We start from the raw sequence: 22,303 nt of genomic DNA, 5'->3' as shown, positions 1-22,303 counted from the left end.
CGCTTCCGCGAACGGCGCGTGAAACTTCGGCCGGGCTCCTTGAGAGATGGAGTTTGCAAGGGGCTGATCTAACGCCCAGGCTGGCTACAAGACAAACATTCATTCTTGGCTGTATTTGAGATTCCTAGCTGCAATGGACAGCAAAGCTAGGGTTGACCCCGGGCGCTTCTCTCCGCTAACAGGCAGCCAAGCTAAGTGCCTGAAGGACCCCATCCCGTCACTAATTCATATTAGCGGGATTTAAAATTATGAATTTAGTGTGCCCTGAGGTCCAAAAGGTTGGTGACCCCTGGCTTGGAGCAACCTGGTGCCTAGTCTGGTCTGCTTTCAACCCAGGTCCTCCTACCCCTCCCACCTTCCCAAAATATAGACAAGCGGAGTTGGAAGCTACCTGCTGCGTATGTTTTTATGTGTAAGTTGGTACCCAACTTTAGCTTTCCCTGCAAGAGCCTTGATAGTACAGTGGTCTACGCACCCTGCCTTAACACAGCTGCCTGCAATTTCTGCTGGTTCGAATCTCTCCAAGGCTCAAGGTTGACTCAGCCTTCCATCCTTTCTAAGGTAGGTGAAATGAGGACCCAGTTTGTGGGGGCAATAAGCTGACTTTGTATAAAATATACAAAAGTATGAAGGCTATTGCTTAACGCATTGTAAGCCGTCCTGAGTCTCCGGAGAAGGGCGGCATATAAATCAAATTTAAAAAAAAAAAAAAAAAAAACTGGGCACATTTCGGTTGTGCTGAACTATAACCAGTGGTGGGATTCAGCCAGTTCGTACCACTTCGGGAGAACCGGTTGTTAACTTTCTGAGAAGTTTGGTGAACTGGTTGTTAGAAGAAATCATTAGGGCAGAGAACCGGTTGTTAAATTATTTGAATTCCACCACTTATAACTGCCATGTTCCCTACTCTGTGGGGAGGATTCGGTGGTAGAACAGCTGGCTTTCAAAAGTCTCTAGACGTGCTGAGCCACGGAACATCTTCCTCAGACCGAAAGGCTGAACTTTTCACACAACTTAGTTTGACGGGTCCATCTTCCGCACAGGTCTCCATCAATGACCGTCTGAAGCACCTTCAAGATGCCCACCGGGACTTTGGGCCAGGATCTCAACACTTCCTGTCGAGTAGGTGCACTGGGTTTTTGTTTTTTTCTCTAAATGGGGAATTGCTCTCCTTTTATATACTCGTGAGATTTTATATACCGGTGGCATAAAATGAGAGCAAACCCCATTTCCCTCTACCTCTGATGATGTTACCTACAGTTGGGTAATGAAACATCTGCAAGAAAACAAGCAAACTCAAAGAGCACCAAGGACCCCACAGTACTTTTCCTCCTCCCCCTCCCCCTCCCCCTCCTCCTCCTCCTCTTCCTCTTCCTCCTCCCTCCTCCTCTCCCTTCTAGCTTTGATGATCTTACCTTGTTGGGTAATGAAACATCTGCAAGAAAACAAGCAAGCTCAAAGAGCACCAAGGACCCCACAGTCCTCCTCCTCCTCCTCCTCCTCCTCCTCCTCCTCCTTCCTCCTCCTTCCTCCTCCCTCCTCCTCTCCCTTCTAGCTTTGATGATGTTACCTAGTTGGGTAATGAAACATCTGCAAGAAAACAAGCAAGCTCAGAGAGCACCAAGGACCCCACAGTCCTTTTCCTCCTCCTCCTCCTCTTCCTCCTCCTCCTCCTCCTCTCCCTTCTAGCTTTGATGATGTTACCTAGTAAGGTAAGGAAACATTTGCAAGAAAACCAGCAAGCTCAGAGAGCACCAAGAACCCCGCAGTTCAACCCTGAGCTAACAAACCTCCTCTTGTTTTTCCTTTGCAGCCTCAGTCCAGGTCCCCTGGGAACGAGCCATTTCTCCCAATAAAGTTCCTTATTACATCAAGTGAGTATCAAGCTATGTCTTACAAAGCTTCCTCCGGTGTCTCGACCTTCGTTATTCTTAGCAACCTTCAGTCCTCTTGCCATATCCTTTTCTTTAAACCTTCATTTGCACCTTGTAGAAATCAATATCATTGATTTTTTTTTTCCCCCTGTACTAATCCGTTATGTTCTCAATGCAGGAGCCCAAGTGTATTTTTGTATTATTTATATGAGCCTTTGGACTCGTGTTATTTGTTTCCATCCAAGCGTCCAATTTAAGTATTATTATTATTACCAAAATTCAGGAAGCGTGGAAGCGTGAAAAACAGGAATTTTTCCTGGACATTCTTTTCTTCCCATCCTAGATCCATGAAGTACCTGACTTTGTGTCTTTGCAACTGTGTGACAAACATAATTAAAGTAGCCTTATGACTTAATTTATTAATTTTAATCAATTTAATTTTAATTTAAAAATTAAATTGAATTTTTTTCTAGCCACCAAGCCCAGACAACCTGTTGGGACCATCCAAAGATGACTGAATTATACCAAACGCTGGGTAAGAAAAACCGTACGGGTAATCCTCGACTTACGACCACAACTGAGCCCGACATTTCTGTTGCGAAGTGAAACATTTGTTAAGTGGGTTTTGTCCCATTTTATGACCTTCCTTGCCACAGTTGTTAAGTGAATCGCTGCACAATTGTTAAGTTAGTTCAACTGAATCTGGCTTCCCTGTGGACTTGGTTTTGGTCAAAAGGTCGCAAAAGGGGATCTCGTGACCTGGAGACACTGCAGCCGTCATAAATACGAGTCAGTTGCCAAACATTTGAATTGTGACCACGTGACCACGGGACCGATTGCAATGGTCGTTAAGTGTCATAAATCACTTTTTCCAGCGCTGTTGTAACTTTGAATGGTCAGTAAATGAACTTTTGCGAATTGAGAGCTACCCGTAATACCATCTCATGGACAGTGGGAACTGACAGTCAATAAACTCTAGAACAGGGGTGTCAAACTCAAAGCCCGGGGGCCGGATCAGGCCCGGGAGGGTGCTTAGATCTGGCCCCGCGGGGCTACCCTGGAAACATCGAAGTATCGGCCCATGGTGTCTCAGCCTGGCCCTCAGGGCCGGCGCAATGTGTAACATGTTCACACTGCTGCAATAGGACTGGGTGTTTTTTAAATATGATTTATTGGTTAGGGATTTTCTGTCTTCACTGTGAGTTGTATTGTGTCGGGGATGGGAGGTGCACTGAGGGAGCTCCACCAATCTCATTGTACAGATGTTGTGCGCTGACAATAAAGGTTTGAATTTGAATTTGACACCCTTGCTCTAGAACAAGCTCTGGGAGTTGCAGTTCCAACGTGTTTTGGGTGGTCCTAAAAAGGAGAAGGGATTATTCTGGGGAGCCAAGGGTCTCCAATTGTCAAGGGAAAGGATATGAAATCGACGGCTTCCTTTCTTTCTCTCCTTTTTTCTTTTCTCAGCCGACTTAAACAACATCAAGTATTCCGCTTACCGTACGGCCATGAAGCTACGCCGGGTGCAGAAGGCTTTGAGACGTAAGCCCTTGCCCTTCCTCCTTCCTCCGTCCACTCAAGTTGCATTTGCCTCCGATAGAATTCAGAATCGGTCTGCACCATGAGCTTCATATGTGTCCTTGAAGGAAGATGTGTGCATGGGCTGACTTGCCTGCACATCCAGCTCCTCCTTGATGATGTTGTGTGAGGACCCAGAGTGTTGGGGGCAATAGGCTGACTCTGTAAAACCGCTTAGCGAGGGCTGTAAAGCACTGTGAAGCGATATATAAGTCTAAGTGATAGTGCTATTGCCCTTCCTTCCTTCCCTCCCTCCCTCCCTCCCTCCCTCCCTCCCTCCCTCCTTCCTTCCTTCTTTCCCTTCCTTCCCTCCCTCCCTCCCTCCCTCCCTTCCTTCCTTCCCAGTGGTTAGAATGCAGTGTTGCAGACTAATTCTGCCCATTCCCAGCAGTTCAATCTTGACTGGCTCAAGGTTGACTCAGCCTTCCAGCCTTCCGAGGTGGGTAAAATGAGGATCCAGATTGTTGGGTGCAATAGGCTGACTCTGTAAACTGCTTAGAGAGGGATGTCAAGCACTGTGAAGCGATATATAAGTGCTATTGCTATCGAGATGTGTTGTGGCTGCTTTGTTTTTCATTTGTCTCCCACAATCATCTCCTGGTTTTGACCCTCCTTTTTTCTACCCCACAGTGGATATGGTGACGCTGTCCACAGCCTTGGAGGTCTTTAATGAACATGAGCTCCAGCCCAGTGACCACGTGATGGACGTGGTCGAAGTGATCCATTGCTTGACCGCTCTGTATGAGCGGCTGGAGGAGGAAAGAGGCATTCTGGTCAATGTCCCTCTCTGTGTGGACATGAGCTTGAATTGGCTGCTGAACGTTTTTGACAGGTATTGGGGACCGATATCCATGCAAAGAACAAAAGCTTACTAAAATGTGTGTGTGTGTCTCTCTCTCTCTGGGACTGTTACTTCAGAGAAAAGCAGTCATTTCCTCACTCATCCCTGGGGCAAAAATGAGATGATTACTGTAAGTCAGGGACAGGGGTGGGCTGCTGGGGGTTCACAGGGGTTTGGGCAAACCTCTAGCTATGATTGAGTGGAGAACCCCCACATCCCACTGGTGGCTGGCCATGTAAGTTTTCCAAATACATCAATAAAATTAATCATTTTGCATTGTCTGTAAAACAAATCTTCCCCCATGCTCCTCCTTCCAAGACTGGAAGGAGATAATCCAAGGGGTGAGAACCTAGGATTTATATTAAATCAATGTTATTTATTAGAGGAAAATTAAAAGTCACGGCCCAAGAATTCCAGCCAGGTTCTTCACCTTGAACGGGACATCTTTAAAATATTGCGTTTTATGGCAGCAAAATTCTCATCCATTCCTAAGCTGGGCCCTTTCAGGACCTGTTCATTGTTTGGGTTGCCGCTGCTATTTTCTTTTTATCAATGTGGGAAATCTCCAGCAAAATTCAGACTTGTAGGGGGGGGACACAGGAATTTGAACTGAACTGGAATTCGTTAGCTTCTCCAGGCCTCTCCTCTCTTTCGCTCCGGAGGGGAGGCTTAGAACTACGCATGGAAACGACGAGGAAGCAGATGGCGAAGAAATTAAAAGAAGCTTTGTAAAGAAGGGTTCCCATTCATCTGACAAGCTGGCAAAAAGATGGAGCTTTTTATCAGGGGAACAGAGGACAAAACGTTTTCACCCCGCTCCTTTTCTTTTCAGTGGGCGCAGCGGGAAGATGCGGGCGCTCTCCTTCAAGACGGGCATCGCGTGTCTCTGCGGCACGGAGGTGAAGGAGAAATTCCAGTGTGAGTCACTCTGCAGAAGACGGCTGGTGGAATCCGAGGGGGAGGCTTCCAGATTTAGCAAGGATGGAGAGAGAGTCACGGGCAGCTGCATCCAAGAAACGGTTCTTGGTCTGGATGGAAGCCATGTTCCATCGTTCTCCGGCTCTTAATTTTGGCAGTGGAGGAAAGCTTCTGCCCCAATAGACAAGAGCTATAGGGAATGACAAAAGGGACGCAGTGGCTCAGTGGTTAAAACACTGAGCTTGTTGATCGAAAGGTCAGCAGTTCAGCGGTTCGAATCCCTAGTGCCGCGTAACAGGGTGAGCTCCTGTGAATTGTCCCAGCTTCTGCCAACCTAGCAGTTCGAAAGCACGTAAAAAAATGCAAATAGAAAAATAGGGACCACCTTTGGTGGGAAGGTAACAGGGTTCCATGTGCCTTTGGCATTTAGTCATGCCAGCCACATGAACACGGAGACGTCTTCGGACAGCTTTGGCTTTGAAACGGAGATGAGCACCATCCCCTAGAGTCGGGAACAACTAGCACATATGTGCGAGGGGAATCTTTACCTATAGGGAATGACACGAGATGGGCCATCCTGCCAGAGAGAGATTGTCTCCCAAATTTCGAGTCGTCTTCTGTTTTGAAGAAGAGAATGTCTTCCTCAAAGCCATTGTTTTCTCCCAGATACTGTACTCCTTATTGAGGAATATCTGGGGAAGAGAATCTTGAGGGGCGCAATGGCTCGGTGGTTAAAGATGTCTTTTTCCAAAGAACACGGGGGACTATAGTTCAGTGAGAATATAAAGAATTGGAGCCTTCGCGGAACTAAAATTTCTCCTCTGCATTTTTAACAGTTGAGATATAGGTTTGAATCGAGCTTATTTTCTTCCTATGAGACTGGGAAGATGGCATGAGGAAGGCCGCTCTTCCTGTTTTCTCTCCTCCCTGTAATCTATGCATGCTCTTCCTTCCTTCCTTTCTGCTTTCAGATCTCTTCAGCCAGGTGGCCAATTCCAGCGGGCTCTGCGACCAGAGGCATCTCGGCATCTTGCTCCACGAAGCCATCCAAGTCCCGCGGCAGCTGGGGGAAGTGGCGGCCTTCGGCGGGAGCAATGTGGAGCCCAGTGTGCGCAGCTGTTTCCGCTTTGTAAGTGAGGCTGTTTCCGCTTTTCCCAGGGGCATTTGTGTGGAGGGGGAGTTTAGAAAAATAAAAATGGCAGGTGGAGGCGTGTGATTGGAGCCCTGTTACCTTTTGACGTGCGGCACGCATGCAACACACATGTAAAAAAGGAGTAAGACTTTGATCAGATAACTGCAGCCGTCATCTTTACTGTTTTTTGACAAACATGTAATCCCAGGATACCCTTGATTTTACCCCGTTGATATTCTTGATAGGAACCCTTATCAAGAAGAGGGGTGGAAGATAGTCATAGAATGCAATTACAATTACCAGTTCCTTTTGTGATTTATTATTTCCAAGTTGTAGCAAATGCAGTTATGGTGACCCTATGGGGCTTTAAACTAAAAAATTACTTGCTAGACTAAAACATTACTTTGTAAAACTATAAACAAACGAAAACCTTAAATATCCTGACTAGCATGCATATCTAATCATATTCTGTCAAAGGTTGTTTTAATCCAATTTGTTGTCATGTTAAATTCACCAAATCCAATAATTTTAACCCTGTTCATTCTCAAGCCCAAGGAACTGAATGTAGCATATCATAGATTCGGAGGAAAAAATATCTGCTGTGAACTCCACCTAGGCGTCAGGAAGGGTATCTGGCCAGTAAACGCTCAGTTCCATCCAGTCGCCCTGACTCTACCCTGAATTAAGGGATTACAGGGTCCTAAAAAGGGGAGTTTTATCTTACAGATTCAGAGAGAAAAAGTGTAAGTTGTGGGATTTGATTATCTCCTTTCCTTCTTCTAGGGAAATGGCAAAGCATCCATTGAGGCAACTCAGTTCCTGGAATGGGCAAACTTAGAGCCACAGTCAATGGTGTGGCTGGCCGTCCTTCACCGAGTAGCCATTGCTGAGCAAGTAAAACACCAGACTAAGTGCTCCATCTGCAGGCAATGTCCCATCAAAGGTTTCAGGTATGGAAAGTAACACAGAGGGTCATTCTGCTGGAAGGCTGGTGGATACGGACTGATCCTTTCAACATTTTCAAAAATCACCGCTGCAACTGTACATAAAAGCAAAATTCCAGACAAAAGACCAATCCACTGTTTATGTGATAAACTGTACATTTACTTTAAGCACACCTCAAACGCCGCACACAAAGCAGGGGTGAAATGCTACTGGTTCGGACCGGTTCAGTCGAACCAGTAGCAGTCGGAGAACTGGTAGCGACGGCAGCGCGAGGCTCCGCCCACCCGCCCAGTTGTCGTCACTTCCTTGTTTTAACCTGTTTTTTACCCTCTGTGCATGCACAGAAGGGTTTGCGTATGCTCAGAGGGTCTGTGCGCGTGCATGACAAATGCACACGAGCGCAGAATGAGCGCGCGCGCACGGCGAACTGGTAGGAAAGGTAATTAAGATTTCACCCCTGACACAAAGTGATTGGGAGCTTGCATGCCAAATGAATTCATTATACCTCAGGAGTCCAACTCTGATTTATGAACTGATAGTATCTCAGCTCACGTCAAAGTGTAGCCATCATAAGCCATTAGCCGTGTGAAAGAGTGCGCTCTTTTTATTCAAATACCCCTGGCTGAATCAATCATTATGATATATCTAAATTGTTCATCAGCTAAGAAATTTATAGCCCTAAGTAGCCAGTCTGGATTTAGTGCCTCTGATGTCATTTTTCAGGGAGCCAGATTAAAAAGGATTCGGTTTGAGCCTGACTTGGCAGTAGACCAGGGGTGAAATCTACTTACCTTACCAACCGGTTCAGAAGAGCACGCGCCTCCCGCGCGTGGATCCTCTGTGTATGCGCAAACCCTTCTGCACATGCGCAGAGGGTAAAAAACTGGTTACTTCCTGGTTAAAAGCAGGAAGTAACGACCGGGCAGGTGGGCGGAGCCTCACACTGCCATCGCTACCGGTTCTCCAAACCACTGGCTGCCATCGCTACCGCTTTGGCCGAACCGGGCCGAACCGGGAGCATTTCACCCCTGCAGTAGACGGACAAACAAACAGTTTGAAAAAGGCATTGGGCCACCCTCAAGATGGCTGCAACGTTTTTAAGCGAAAGGATGAAGTTAAAAAAAAAGGGATGAGACACAAAAGCTTTATTTTTAAGAACTTTTTAAGATTGGAGACTCAACAAGGCCCTACAATATAAATAGCCCTGTTGGGGTTTTTTTTAGCTAAAGGGAAAAAAGACCGAGGAACCTTATGAATCATTCAGTAAGAGCAGGGGTGTCAAATTTAAGGCCCGTGGGCCAGATCCGGCCCACGGAGATGCTTAGATCTGGCCTGCAGGGCTGCCTTTGAAACAGCAAAAGAGTGGCCCGCGAAGCCTCTGCCAGCAAAAACAGAGCTCGGGAGGGCTGTGCGCAGCCCTCCCAGCAGGGGTGAAATGCTACAGGTTCACTCCAGTTCGGGTGAACCGGTATTGATAAAAACTACCGGTTCGGCAGACCGGTGGTAAAAAAATGCTTTAAAAAGTAAAAAAAGTTTCGATGATCACAGCTGTGCCAAGCGATTGTCGGAACCTATTTTTTTACTTTTTTAAAGCATTTTTTTTACTACCAGTTCGCCCGAACCGGTAGTAAAAAATACTTTAAAAAAAAAGTTGGCCACGCCTACCTAGTCACATGACTCCCCCTCGCCACCAAACCATGCCCATCAAGCCATGCCCACAGAACCGGTAGCAAAAAAATTTGCCTTTCACCACTGCCTTCCAGGCTCCGTTTTCAGCTGCAATGGCCTCTGCCGCCCTCTGAGCTCTCTTCTCACTCGCAGTGGGCAGCAGGAGGCTGTTGCAGTCAAAAACGGAGCCCTGGAGGACCGTGCATGCCCCCCCTCCCCGAGCTCTGTTTTCACTGGCAGAGGGCAGCAGGAGGCCATTGCGGCCGAAAAGAGCCCGTGAACCCGTTTTCGCTGGCAGAGCGCTCGGGCCACCACAGATGCCCCCAACACGAGTGATATCAAGCTGGCCACGCCCATCCTGCCCCCCTCCCCTGAGGTCAAACACAACCCTGATGTGGCCGTCAAGGAAATTGAGTTTGACACCTCTGAATAAGAGAGAAATATTTTCATTGCCATAATCAAAATCCTTGGATACATCTTCATAGACTTAGAGCTGTTAGGAATGGGTCATCAGGGGTGCACTCAGTTTTCTCCAGTCGCCAAGTGTCAATACACAAGAACTCTGTTTTCAGTTTTGATCAGCCTCAGGGCAAGAACAAAGCACCCCCACCCCATCACCTTGCTTCTTATTTCTCCATGTCACAAACTTCAGCTGAGTTGGATCTTTTCCCATACTTCTGGCCATACGCGGGGTTTTCAGAAGATCAAGAAAGGAAGCTTGCCAGTGCCATGCAAGGTGACAAAATCCAGCTATGCCGCATTCAGCTGCCAAATCTGATTCAGAAAACCAATACTTCAGGGTGCAATTTAAAAACATACAAAACAATATATCCGAAGGAAAAATCTATAGTAGTTTTAACAGGTTTGGATTTTATTTATTTTTTTAGATGAAAGTTTGTTTTAAGTTGGATTGCATCCCATCATGCAGAGTCTGTCTGTATCCTGGTTTGGTGCAATTGAAATGAGTTTTGGTTGTGTGCTGGCATTTGATTGACATCAATATTTGAGTTGGCCGGTAACGATGAACAATTTTTCGGTTACTCCAGATACCGCAGCCTCAAGCAGTTCAATGTGGACATCTGCCAGGCTTGTTTCTTGACGGGACGAGCCAGCAAAGGGAACAAGCTGCATTATCCCATCATGGAATATTATACGATGGTAAGAGAAGAGAAGAGCATGGTCTTCAACGAACTATGCACAATGGTTGGGTGCTGCTTAAGGGAGGCTCTGCTTAGCATCCTTATGGGGCAGCAGATTGTGCAGTCCTGCATCGGCCTTAGGGTAGAATTTGCTACTTATTACTAATGTGGTGGCTCAGTGTCTCAGTGGCTGAGCTTATCGATCGAAAGGTCAGCAGTTCAGCAGTTCGAATCCCTAGTGCCGCGTAATGGGGTGAGCTCCCGTTACTTGTCTCAGCTTCTGCCAACCTAGCAGTTCGAAAGCACGTATAAAATGCAGGTAGAAAAATAGGGACCACCTTTGGTGGGAAGGTAACAGCATTCCGTGCGCCTTTGGCATTGAGTCATGCCGGCCACATGACCACGGAGACGTCTTCGGACAGCGCTGGCTCTTTGGCTTTGAAGCAGAGATGAGCACCGCCCCCTAGAGTCGGGAACGACTAGGACATATGTGCAAGGGGAACCTTTACATTTACGTTTACTGATCTCTCTCTTTTTTTTTTTTAATGAAAAAAAAATAAGGCAAGAATAATGATTGGAGTATCCAGGGAAGTATACTTCAGATGAAGTGTTTTTCCGGTGAAACTGGTCTATCAGAGCAACCTGGTCTACCCAACTATGGGATGGAGCATACTGCTTCCGCTTTTGCCGTTCAGCCCCAATCCAGGGGACTTCGCAGGCAGTCGCTTTCGCGACAAACTATTTTTAGTGTGTTGGGTTTATATTTTTATTTTACCAACAAAGAAATAAAGGGAGACTAAAGGTAAAGTTAAAAGTTTCCCTCGCACATACTGTACATGCTAGTTGTTCCCGACTCTAAGAGGCAGTGCTCATCTCCGTTTCAAAGCCAAAGAGCCAGCGCTGTCTGAAGACATCTCCGTGGTCATGTGGCCGGCATGACTAAATGAAACAGAAGTTTCAGAGGCTGAAAAAAGCCTCTTAAAGGGAGGTTTCAGAAGCTAAAAAAAGCCTCTTAAAGGAGGTTTCAGAGGCTGAAAAAAAAGCAAGGCACAGAGCTCACAACCAAGGAACCTGTTGCTAAAATTCACCTCTGGGAACAGCTGATTGGGGGTATTCCAGGAGGCTGATCCACCTGCCAATCAGCTTTTTTCTTATTTTCCTCCCCAAAAGCTAAGGTGCGTCTTATACTCCGGTGTGTCTTATACTCCGAAAAATATGGTACTTCTTGTCTGGGCTACCTTGCAAGGCTGGTGCTATTTGTCAGGATTCAGAATAGCTCAACAACTTCTTGCTTTCCATGTCCTGATTATAATCTTCTAAAAGATCTGTCCTGCTCCTGTTAGAATCAGTCAAGTGCTAGGCTGAAGGTGTCCCTGGCTCTTAATCCTGGTTCTTTGCAGACCACTTCCAGCGAGAACATGAGGGATTTTGCTACCACCTTGAAAAACAAATTCCGTTCCAAGCAGTACTTCAGCAAGCATCCCCAGAGAGGGTACCTACCAGTCCAATCCGTGCTGGAGGCAGATGTCATTGAAACGTGAGTTGAAAGTGGAGAGACAGCTGTGGAATCCTGTTGCCTTCCACTTCACAGCTCCTCTGAGCAACCCAGAGCTAGGTTTGGGCATTTGGGGCACTATTCCTCTTTTATAAAAGACTGGAAACCTTTTATGGGCTTTTTGTTGAAAATGGATAAGAATGAACGGGTGATTTCTGGGTTTACCGATTAATAAGGGGTGGATATGAGGGGAGGGGCCTAGAGGTGGAGCTCTCGCCTCACAATCAGGAGGCTGTGAGTTCGATCCTAGATAGTGGCAGATATTTTTCTCTCTGGACACAATGGGTAAATATCTGCTGAAGAAAACTCCATATTGGTGACAGGAAGGGCATCCGGCCAGTAAACACTCAGCTCCATTCAGTTGCCCTGACTCCACCCCGCAAGGAATTACGGGGTCATTAAAAGATTAAAAAAAAGAAAAAAAGGGAGGATAGATATGAGGGGGAAGGAAGCCTATTATGTCTATTCACTCTTTTTTTCTTTATCATTTTTATTCTATATCGTTTTGTGTTTATCCTTCAACTGGGTAAAATCTTTCTTTAATAAAAATTATGTATATAAAGAAGTTGGGCACATATCTTTTATTTTATGTACCCTGAGAGAGTATGCACCAAGACAAATTCCTTGTGTGCCCAATCACATTTGGCCAATAAAAATTCAATTCTATTCTATTCTATTGTTCTCAGAGACCTTTTCCTTGTCCAACTGAAAGCTCCCACTAATGTAGCAGATGTTTTCATTGATCCGCTAGTTGGCTTTTTAAAATTTTATGCTTCTTTTCTTTTTTCTTCCAGGCCAGCCTCTTCTCCGATGTTACCACATGCTGACACCCATTCTCGGATTGAGCATTTTGCTAGCAGGTGAGATTTGGAAGCTCTCAAGGAAGGAACCAGGATTGGGCAAGGAAAGTCTAAGGCACCTTGCTGCCCAAGGCCAACCATCTGATAGCTCTAGAAAGAGTGCAGAGAAGAGCCACAAAGATGATTAGGGGACTGGAGGCTAAAACATATGAAGAACAGTTGCAGGAACTGGGTATGTCTAGTTTAATGAAAAGAAGAACTAGGAGTGACAGGATAGCAGTGTTCCAATGTCTCAGGGGCTGCCCCAAAGAAGAGAAGAGTCATAGGGTACAAATAAGCAATTGAATCATACTAGGAAACAATCAATTTAAATTGTAAGGATACAGCAACAAGTTCAGTCATACAGTCATAAGTGGGAGGAGATGGGTGACAGGAACGATGAGAAGATTAATAATAATGTAGATTTAGTGAATAGTTTGACTGTTGAGGGAATTATCTGTTTAGCAGAGTGATGGCGTTTGGGGAAAAAATGTTCTTGTGTCTAGTTGTTCTGGTGTGCAGTGCCCTATAGCGTCGTTTTGAGGGTAGAAGTTGAAACAGTTTATGTCCAGGATGTGAAGGGTCTGTAAATATTTTCACAGCCCTTTTTTTGACTGGTGCAGTATAGAGGTCCTCAATGGAAGGCAGGTTGGTAGCCATCGTTTTTTCTGCAGTTCTAATTATCCTCTGAAGCCTGTGTCTGTCTTAAAATCCATATTAATAAACATCACAAAAACGTCAGGATGCAAACCTTAGATGACAAAGGGGAAATCATCATTTATTGACTCTGCTTTCCTTCTCTTGTAGGCTTGCAGAGATGGAAAGCCAGACTTCTTCCTTTTACAACGACAACCTTTCGCCAGATGATAGCTTGTGAGTTGCAACTTCTCACCTTCCCCCCCCCCCCGGACCTGGACCCCTCTCAGCCCGCAGATCTAATCTAGCCCATCAAGCCAACTCATCTTGCAATGATGGAAAATGAGGAGGCCAGAAGATACCGGGCAGAGGAACCTAGTTCCTATGGATCTGGTTAGACTTGATCTGGCTGGTCTAATGTGGGGGTCAAAAATAAACCATCACTATTTATAGGGTCACTTCTGAGTTAGAGAGGACTTTAGGCTGAACATCCTCTGGTGGGCCACCTCCCTCTGCCAGGTGTCCAGTTGGTCATGGAGAGCATCAGATTGCCCTGTCCACTTCCCAAAATTGCCCCCAGGACAATGTATCCTGCTGGTGCTACTTCTTCCTGAAATGGCTGATCAGTGGAGGAAACCCTTTAAAGGGAAACATGGGGCAGATATGGTCCTTCTATAGGGACACTATAGTGGCTGAGATGCTGAGCTTGTCGATCAAAAGGTTGGCAGTTCAGCAGTTCCCTAGCACCGCTTAACGGGGTGAGCTCCCGTTACTTGTCTCAGCTTCTGCCAACCTAGCAGTTCGAAAGCATGTAAAAAAATGCAAGTAGAAAAATAGGGACCACTTTAGTGGGAAGGTAACAACTTTCCGTGCGCCTTTGGCGTTGAGTCATGCCGGCCACATGACCACGGACATGTCTTCGGACAGCGCTGGCTCTTCGGCTTTGAAGCGGAGAGGAGCACCGCCCCCTAGAGTCAGGAACAACTAGCACATATGTGCGAGGGGAACCTTTACCTTTTTATGGTCCTTCTGGGGTTGATAGGTAAAGATAAAGGTTCCCCGCAGATGCGTGCTAGTCGTTTCCGGGTCTAGGGGGCGCTGCTCATCTCCATTTCTAAGCCGAAGAGCCAGCGCTGTCTGAAGACGTCTCCGTGGTCATGTGGCCGGCATGACTCAATGCCAAAGGCGCACGGAAAGTTGTTACCTTCCCACTAAAGTGGTTCCTATTTTTCTACTTGCATTTTTTTACGTGCTTTCGAACTGCTAGGTTGGCAGTTGGGGTTGATAGACCCTGGCAAACGCATGAGAATTTAGACGTTCCCACCTGTCTCTTCTCTTGGAAGCTTTGGTCCCTTTCGCATCTCCATCTCTTCTCCATCGATTCACATCCTTCCTTTCTCACAACCCGGTTGCTCTTCTCTCCACTACCTCAACCTCATCATAGCTCTATTCACAACAGGGATGAAGATCAATATCTTTTGCGCCATTCCAGCCCTGTCCCCGACGGAGAACCTATCTCCAGCCAAGAGGCCCAGAATGGCACCAGGACAGATGATAAAGGAGAACTGGAAAGAATTTTGGCCCACCTGGAGGATGAAAACAGGTAAGATGGTGCTGATCCCTTGAGGGGTGGCTTCTGCACGGGAAGCACGTATTCTACTGCAGAGCTCCTGACGTCCTTCCTTAGGTCCATCAGATCTGGTCTTCTAAAATCCAGGCAAATTGCAGGGGAAGGATACTGCAGAACCTCCATTCCCACCCCATTCTAGGGGAAGGATACTGCAAAATCTCCACTCCCTCCCCACTCCAGGGGAAGGATACTGCAAAATCTCCCTTTCCATCCCACTCCAGGGGAAGGATACTGTAAAATCCCCATTCCCTCCCCACTCCTGAGGGAAGGATATTGCACAATCTCCATTCCCACCCCACTCTGGGGCCAGCCAGAGGTGGTATTTGCCGGTTCTCCGAACTACTCAAAATTTCCAGACCGCAAATATTCAGACAACCACTAGATGGCAACAAAGAGATAGAGCGCACTGATGATGTTGCCTAGTTGGGTAATGAAACGTCTGCAAGAAAACAACCAAGCTCAGCTAGTACCAATGACCCCACAGTTCAATCCTGAGTTATAAATGTTCTCGTCCATGGAAACCTTCATTCTCTTCTGCCGTCTAGCAATTGAGAGCTGGTTGCTTTAACAGGTTTCCTTTCCACAGGGTCCTTCAGGGAGAGCTGAGACGTCTGAAGTGGAAGCACGAAGAGGCAGCCGAGTCCGCCCAAGGAGCTCCCGAAACGGCCCAGGATCCACCCAGTGAAGAGCTCTTGGCCGAAGCCCGCATTCTTCGACAGCACAAGAGCCGCCTGGAGACCCGGATGCAAATCTTGGAGGACCACAACAAGCAGCTGGAATCTCAGCTGCAGCGCCTGAGGGAGCTGCTTCTTCAGGTAACTGCACACCAGTAATTTACTCTGTCGAAGGGGACGGGTTTGTGGGTAGGAAGAAATGGAAAATAGCCAAATGATCTGCTCTGAGTTACCTTGAATCTCATTTAGACCAGAGGTGGTATTCAGCCAGTTTGGACCGGTTCACATGAACCGGTAGTGGAAATCACAGGTGGGCCCACCCTGGCTCTATGCCAACCTATTTAGGCTCGTTTTTGAGGCTGGGCACATGTGCGGAAGGCGTGCATGTGAGCAAAGCGCATGCATGGACCAGGGTGGGTTCTAAAATTTTTTACTACCGGTTCTGTGGGCGTGGCTTATTTTGTGGGCGTGGTTTGATGGTCATGTGACAAACAATTCTTTAGGATTTAGCAGAGGTACTGGTCTACCAGGCTTTTAACTGCTTGCAGAGCTATACCGGCCTACCCATTTGTTTTTGGAGCATTCCGGTCTATCCATTTGTTTTTGGAGCACACCGATCTACCACCACACTGCCTTTTACCGCTGATCAGCTGTAGGGTGGCCCTTTGAAGCGCCACAGCAAGAGTTTAAACAATTTTTTGCCGCTCTACCACCACCGAGAGCATCAGAAACCGCTTTCAGGCAGCTTGGCCTCAATTGCCAATCTACCACCACCGAGCGGTTTACAAGGAGCGCATCGGTTCTAGCTGGTCAGTTGGGAGGCTTCTTGGCTTCTCAATTTAAAGCTACAGTGTCTTGTTTTTTTCTCTCTCTTCTTTGTCAAGTGAACCCTGATTTTTTCTTTCTAGCCGATCAGCTGGGACTCGGGAGGCAGCGAATAGATTGGGGGCGGGGCCAGGCAGAGGTGGTATTTACCGGTTCTCCGAACTACTCAAAATTTCCACGACCGGTTCGTAAGAACCGGGGAGAACCAGTAACAACCCACCACTGGTGTGGACGGCGCGCGGGAGGAACCAGTAGTAAGAAAATGTGAAGCCTACCGCTGATTTAGACTGACATTCAATCCATATGAAGACCTTCATTTCGACTGCAGCTTTATTGTCATTGGCCAAAACTTTCCACTCATTGCTTATGTATTGCCAGGAAAACAGAATCCACAACTTCTCACTCAGCCTGATCCACCGTCTTACTGCTGAGACGTTGGGACTGTTGTTTACCTGAAACATGCATTCCTGCATCTTTATCCATTAATTCAGAACCTGCCTAGATAAGATCAAGGCCCAATTCAACCTTCTCCAGCCCAGTTTTCGGAACGCCATGGCTGAGTATTTTGAAGTCGATGCAGTTGGATGGTCTCCACTAGGGGTGAAATGTTCCCGGTTCGGACCGGATCGCCCAATCCGGTAGCAATGACGGTGGGTGGTTCAGAGAACCGGTAGCAAAAATCCCTGCCCACCCCCCATGCCCAGCTGAGCCTTACAATCATCATTTTTTATACTTTTAAAAGCAACTTTTCTTCGACTGAAAAAATGCTTTTAAAAATTAAAATTAAAAAAAAAGTTGGCCACGCCCATCCAGTCACATTACCCCCACCCACCCACCAAGCCACGCCCACAGAACCGGTAGTAACATATTTTACATTTCACCACTGGTCTCCACCTTGAGCGAACCTCAGCAAATTGTTCCCATTCTGCTTGTTCCCATTTCCTCCAGCAAATCCGGATACTTCACAAGCAGAAAAAGCGAACAAAATCACTTTTTTTTTTACAGTCCTATCTTCACTTCATCTTAATTTCTGTCTCCCCCTGAATTAACAGGTCTTGACATGTTACAGCAATCATTTCTATCTATGTGCTGTTTCTCTTTTATAGAACATTTCTTGTGCTGAGATTCGCGCGCACAATTCGCAACCCGAGAGCTCACAGAGACCTCGTAGCTTAATTTCAAAAAGCTGCTGCAGGCCTTTGTTAATTTTCTTTGCCATCTTCCCCAGCCACCAGCCAATTCCAAAGAAGAAGGCTCGGCCACTTCTTCCACCGTGGCTTCTTCTCCTCAACCATCAGAAGAGAGTCAGCCTAGGGAAAAAGATGCGAGCACTCCAAACACAGAAATGGCAGGTGGGTTCTGTTATGCTGTGAAGCTCCTCCTTCTTCTCAGTAAAGTATTTTCCCTCAGAGTTCCTCATTTTGATGCTTGGTGACTCACTAAAAATGGGCCTCTTGGAGCACCTGTTGAAGTCCACACCTCTTCAAGTTGCCGTGGTTGAGGAACACTGACTCGATGTTTTAAAGTCACCTTTCTCAATTAGTGTCTGGGCAGAGAACAAGAGCAAGGGGAAAAAATTACATGATAAATTTACCAAAGCACCGGTAAATGCAAAACTTAAAAAACTTAAAGTAGCAGCCAAGAAAACAATACAGTTGTTGATAAGAGGTAGGACCGGGGTCTTTGCAATGCTAGGTGGAGTAAAGTAAAGGTAAAAGTTCCCCTCGCACATATGTGCTAGTTGTTCCCGACTTCAGGGGGCGGTGCTCATCTCCGCTCTGCTCTTCAAAGCCGAAGAGCCAGCGCTGTCCGAAGACGTCTCTGTGGTCATGTGGCCGGCATGACTAAATGCTGAAGGTGCACGGAACGCTGTTACCTTCCCACCAAATGTGGTCCCTATTTTTCTACTTGCATTTTTTACGTGCTTTCGAACTGCTAGGTTGGCAGAAGCTGGGACAAGTAACGGGAGCTCACCCTGTTATACGCGGCACTAGGGATTCGAACCTCTGAACTGCCGACCTTTCAATCGACAAGCTCAGCGTTTTAGCTGCTGAGCCACTGCATCCCTTTTGCTAAGTGGAGTAGGCTGACTTATATTGCCCCAGGAGTATTCGGGAGGTATATAGAGACGTCTTGGATGTTTTCCTGGTCTCTTCTGCAGTGTTGGCATGACCACTTTTCTTCTCCTTTCTCCCAGATGAAGTAGACGCAAAGTCCCAAGATGTCAGCCTGTGTCTAGAAGATATCATGGAGAAATTACGGAATGCTTTCCCCAATAACGGAGGTAGAGTGCCATGAACAGTCTCAGAGTATGTTAAGGTGGAGGAATTTTCTGATGACCCATATTATCTCAGTTGAACTTCCCTGGGACGTCTGCCTCCCAGATGCATCATCATAAAAAATAGATCATGCTGGCAGGTCATGCGGAAAGGCATAAAACAACTTTCACACGCTTATTTTGTGTGGATGTATTCCCCAGTCAGTTGTCCCTAAGAAAGATTAGACTTCTGGCTGGAAATCCCAGCTGCAGTGCCACTTTGTTGGATGATATTGGTTTAGAGCAGGGGTCTCCAACCTTGGCAACTTTAAGACTTGGGGACTTCAACTCCCAGAATACCTCAGCCAGCATAGCTGCCAAGATTGGAGACCCCTGGTTTAGAGAAAGCTGAGCTATCATAGGCTTTTGGTTGGGACAAAAATCTATGAAGGAGAATGGAAGAAGGTACAAAGGGCTTCGCCATTGCCTGGACTCTGAACAGAAGTACCTCAAAACAATAGTACTTAGACTTCTATACCTCTCCATAATGCTTTACAGCACTCTCTGAGAGGTTTACAGAGTCAGCATATTGCCCCCAATAATCTGGATCCTTATTTTACCAACCTCAGAAGGATGGAATGCTGGGTCAACCTTGAGCCGGTTAGGATCGAACTGCTGATAGTCAGCAGAGTTAGCCTGCAATCCTGCATTCTAACCACTGCACCACTACGGCTCCTTGGTGAGACCCCCTCCAGACCCTCACATCAGTGGTGGGTTTCAATTTTTTTTAATACCGGTTCTATGGGTGTGGCTTGGTGGACGTGGCAGGGGAAGGATACTGTAAAATCTCCATTCCCACCCCACTGGAGTGGAAGGATACTGCAAAATCCCCATTTCCTTCCAATCAGCTGGGACTCGGGAGGCAGAGAATAGATGGGCCAGTCAGAATTTTTACTATCGGTTCTCTGAACTACTCAAAATTTCCGCTACCGGTTCTCCAGAATTGGTCAGAACCTTCTGAAAGCCACGTCTGCCTTGCATGTCAACATTTTAGCAAGAGAAGAATAATTTATGGCTGGGGACAGAAGTTGTGCAAAATTGCTAGGTATGTCCCATTCCATCAGCAATGGACTTTTGATTCCCTGCAGGAATCCAAAGCAAATAAGCCAAACTTCAGCCTTTAGATGTGCCCTAAGTTACAATCCTCTTTTCTCCTAACAGGACAAAGATCTAAGCCCTTGGCCTTGTTGAAGAAGTCCCTCAAGTTCTCCTAGAGACTTAGAATTGGCAGCTGCTGGTATAAGCCACTATCTTAGCAATTGCTTCCGGCTCATGGGCTTCTGATTGGCGCCTGCAATTCCCAGTCTCTAACTATTTGCTAATTGCTTTGCCAAGCTTGTGAATATTAAACCTGCTTTTGCTCAGCGGTGATGTCTTGCACCGAGATGTATCCGTCCTCCTTGTGAAGCTGCTCATTCCTTTCTAAAAAACCAGCGTAGGGTGTAGATACATCCATCCCTATATAAGATGTAAAAAAAATCTTTGAACGCCATTTTGTTGCAGACATTCCATAAATTCCTGACAAAGGACATGACCCTCATCAAAATGATTGGCCCCAAACACTTTGGATCTCCCGCCAACATAGTATCTCTGCCCTTCGTGAAACCAGCCTGCTCTTTTTCAAGCTTCTGTGGGAGTTGAAAACAAGCTGTGGCTGCTTGAAAAGACACAATCGGTCCCTAGAAATTGAACATTGCTGCTTCCCAAACGGTATTTTTAATAATAAACCAGTGGGCACTATCATGAACATTATTGGATAGGACTTGATTTCGTTTCTCTTCCAGGTCCAACCTCCCTAATCTAACACCTCCTGAAGGCTAGAGGTTTTATCTAACCAGTTCTTTTTATTTATATATATATAATAAATATATATATATCAAAGCAAAAACCACTCATGCATTAATCACGAAATCTCCAGAACCGTAAAGCCTACAAACGTGAACTTTGCCATGTATGTTCCTCTTGGTTTCTAGGTGCTTATTAAGAAAGGATTTTTCGAAATGACCATCAGAGCATTAGTATTTCCTATATTATTATTAACACGCTCTGATGCTAAGGAGTTCTACTCCCCCTCCCCACCTGAAAAGAAATCTGTTCCAACTGCAAAACACAAGCAGAGGAGTTTCAGTTTCAGTTTTACTTTCACAGCAGGAAGCAGCTTTAATACAGACAAAACAAAGACTTTATAACAAAAACACTTGAGCTAAGCCACGCCCAGCCTCCTTCCTGTCTCCTTCTTGCTCACACAGCAAATACTGTTTGAGTTTCCAAACACAGCGTACTGTCTGGGACAGTTCGTTTACACAGTGATATTTCTTAAGTTTCTAATTTCTACCCCTGTTGTCCAACCATTGATAAAACAGATCCCAAGTTCGAAAATATTCCGTGTCTTCTTTTTCTTTTATCCTCTGTGTTAATCTGTCTATTTCTGCACAGTCCAATATTTTTTTAAATTATGCTTTCTCCCGTAGGTGTTTCCTTGCTTTTCCAATGCTGTGCAAATACAATTCTTGCTGTTTAAAACGTGCAATATCAATTATACATTGCCTTTTATCGTATTTTTCTGGTATTACGCCTAACAAAAATAGCCCTGGCCTAAAAGCTATATGAACATCATTGGATATGACTCTGTTTCATTTTCTCTTCCAGGTCCAACCTCCCTAATCTAACACCTCCCGAAGGCTAGAGGCTTTTTCTAACCAGTTCTTGTCAACTGCTATTCTCCTTTCTCTTCACTTCTGTCTTTCCCTCATGTGGTGGGTTTCACCCGCATCCTCAAAGGAGAGTTATTCAGGATCTGTGCAAGACCTCTGCTTAGAGACTTCAGGGGACTTGCCGGAGGAGTGATCTAGGATCAGCGACACAGAGTCAAAAAACCTGGTGCCCAAAAGAGGACCCGGGTTCGAGGAACTGTGAAAGGGCCCATGTGAAAGCGAGGGGACAAATCTTTCCCAGCAAAACAAAACTCCCAACAAAAAAAAAACCGGCGTGTTCTCTTTTACAGTCTGTGAATTGTTGCCCTTTGTGAGGTCAACTTTGGAGTTGAGATGACCCACTGAGGATTTGGCTTAAGCCAATGGTCAAGTAGTGGTTTAAGCTAGCAAAGCCTTGAAGCTACTTTCGTAAGAACTGATTGACAGATATTTCAAACCAAGAGACGATTCAAGAACACGAGAAGAAAATTACGTTTCTCGTCGAGATTAGGATATTTGTGAAATGACTGCGTTGTTTCCATGCCTGACACGCTCAGTGGAAATGATGGAAGAAATCGGGAGAAATCTCACAGAATTCGAAGAGAAAGAACAGATTTCGGAAAGGCATAATTTTAGCATCAGCAACAGCAGCCTTATGACTGATAAGCTTTATAACAAAAAAGCCTTATAGTTTTATTGGTGTGTGTACCACACAAGCATAAATACAATGTTGTCTATATTGTATTTAAGTGCTGTTATGGACTCCCATCACGCATTAAATTCTAATACCTGGTTGTATGTTTATTTTGGCTGGGCTCTTTCGCTCTGTTTCAATTGCTGCTGTTGCTGAATTTTGGTTTGGTTGTCTTTTGGCACTGGATTGATCTCCGCCGGAATGACTTTGGAGCAGGGAGGGTTGGTTTGCCTGGTTTTCTTTCATCCATCTGATTGTCCTAACGATGCTTTTTTTTCCAAGAGGCAACTGGACTTTCTGGTTTTTCTTGGAAGACATTTCGCTTCTCCTCCAAGAAGTTTCTTC

The 22,303-nt window shown here is 46.0% G+C and overlaps 1 protein-coding gene across 4 annotated transcripts in view; it reads left to right on the top strand.

The window, feature by feature from the left end:
• The window catches only part of DRP2 (dystrophin related protein 2), a 47,757-nt gene extending 25,689 nt beyond the window's left edge, over positions 1 to 22,068 (top strand). Inside the window, exons 8-25 of one of the 4 annotated variants that reach the window (XM_034416653.3) lie at positions 1,044 to 1,122; positions 1,814 to 1,874; positions 2,348 to 2,409; positions 3,342 to 3,416; positions 4,083 to 4,284; positions 5,126 to 5,211; positions 6,183 to 6,340; positions 7,127 to 7,293; positions 10,003 to 10,114; positions 11,496 to 11,632; positions 12,445 to 12,510; positions 13,297 to 13,362; positions 14,585 to 14,728; positions 15,342 to 15,570; positions 17,483 to 17,606; positions 18,452 to 18,538; positions 19,733 to 19,808; positions 21,221 to 22,068. In XM_034416653.3, the coding sequence (XP_034272544.1) occupies positions 1,044 to 1,122; positions 1,814 to 1,874; positions 2,348 to 2,409; positions 3,342 to 3,416; positions 4,083 to 4,284; positions 5,126 to 5,211; positions 6,183 to 6,340; positions 7,127 to 7,293; positions 10,003 to 10,114; positions 11,496 to 11,632; positions 12,445 to 12,510; positions 13,297 to 13,362; positions 14,585 to 14,728; positions 15,342 to 15,570; positions 17,483 to 17,606; positions 18,452 to 18,538; positions 19,733 to 19,785 (1,908 nt within the window). In that variant the 3' untranslated portion in view covers positions 19,786 to 19,808; positions 21,221 to 22,068. Of the gene's footprint in view, positions 1 to 1,043; positions 1,123 to 1,813; positions 1,875 to 2,347; positions 2,410 to 3,341; positions 3,417 to 4,082; positions 4,285 to 5,125; positions 5,212 to 6,182; positions 6,341 to 7,126; positions 7,294 to 10,002; positions 10,115 to 11,495; positions 11,633 to 12,444; positions 12,511 to 13,296; positions 13,363 to 14,584; positions 14,729 to 15,341; positions 15,571 to 17,482; positions 17,607 to 18,451; positions 18,539 to 19,732; positions 19,809 to 20,355; positions 20,464 to 21,220 lie in introns of those variants that run through there. The other 3 variants (XM_060692128.2, XM_034416654.3, XM_034416655.3) reach the window with 3 other exon arrangements.
• Positions 22,069 to 22,303: the final 235 nt, after the last annotated feature.

This window comes from Pantherophis guttatus, chromosome 12, assembly GCF_059756535.1.
Source record: "Pantherophis guttatus breed Tessera chromosome 12, ASM5975653v1, whole genome shotgun sequence".
NCBI classification, from domain to species: Eukaryota; Metazoa; Chordata; class Lepidosauria; order Squamata; family Colubridae; genus Pantherophis; species Pantherophis guttatus.
The sequence above is the reverse complement of the archived record's forward strand: the minus strand, read 5'-3'. Positions and strand labels throughout refer to the sequence as shown.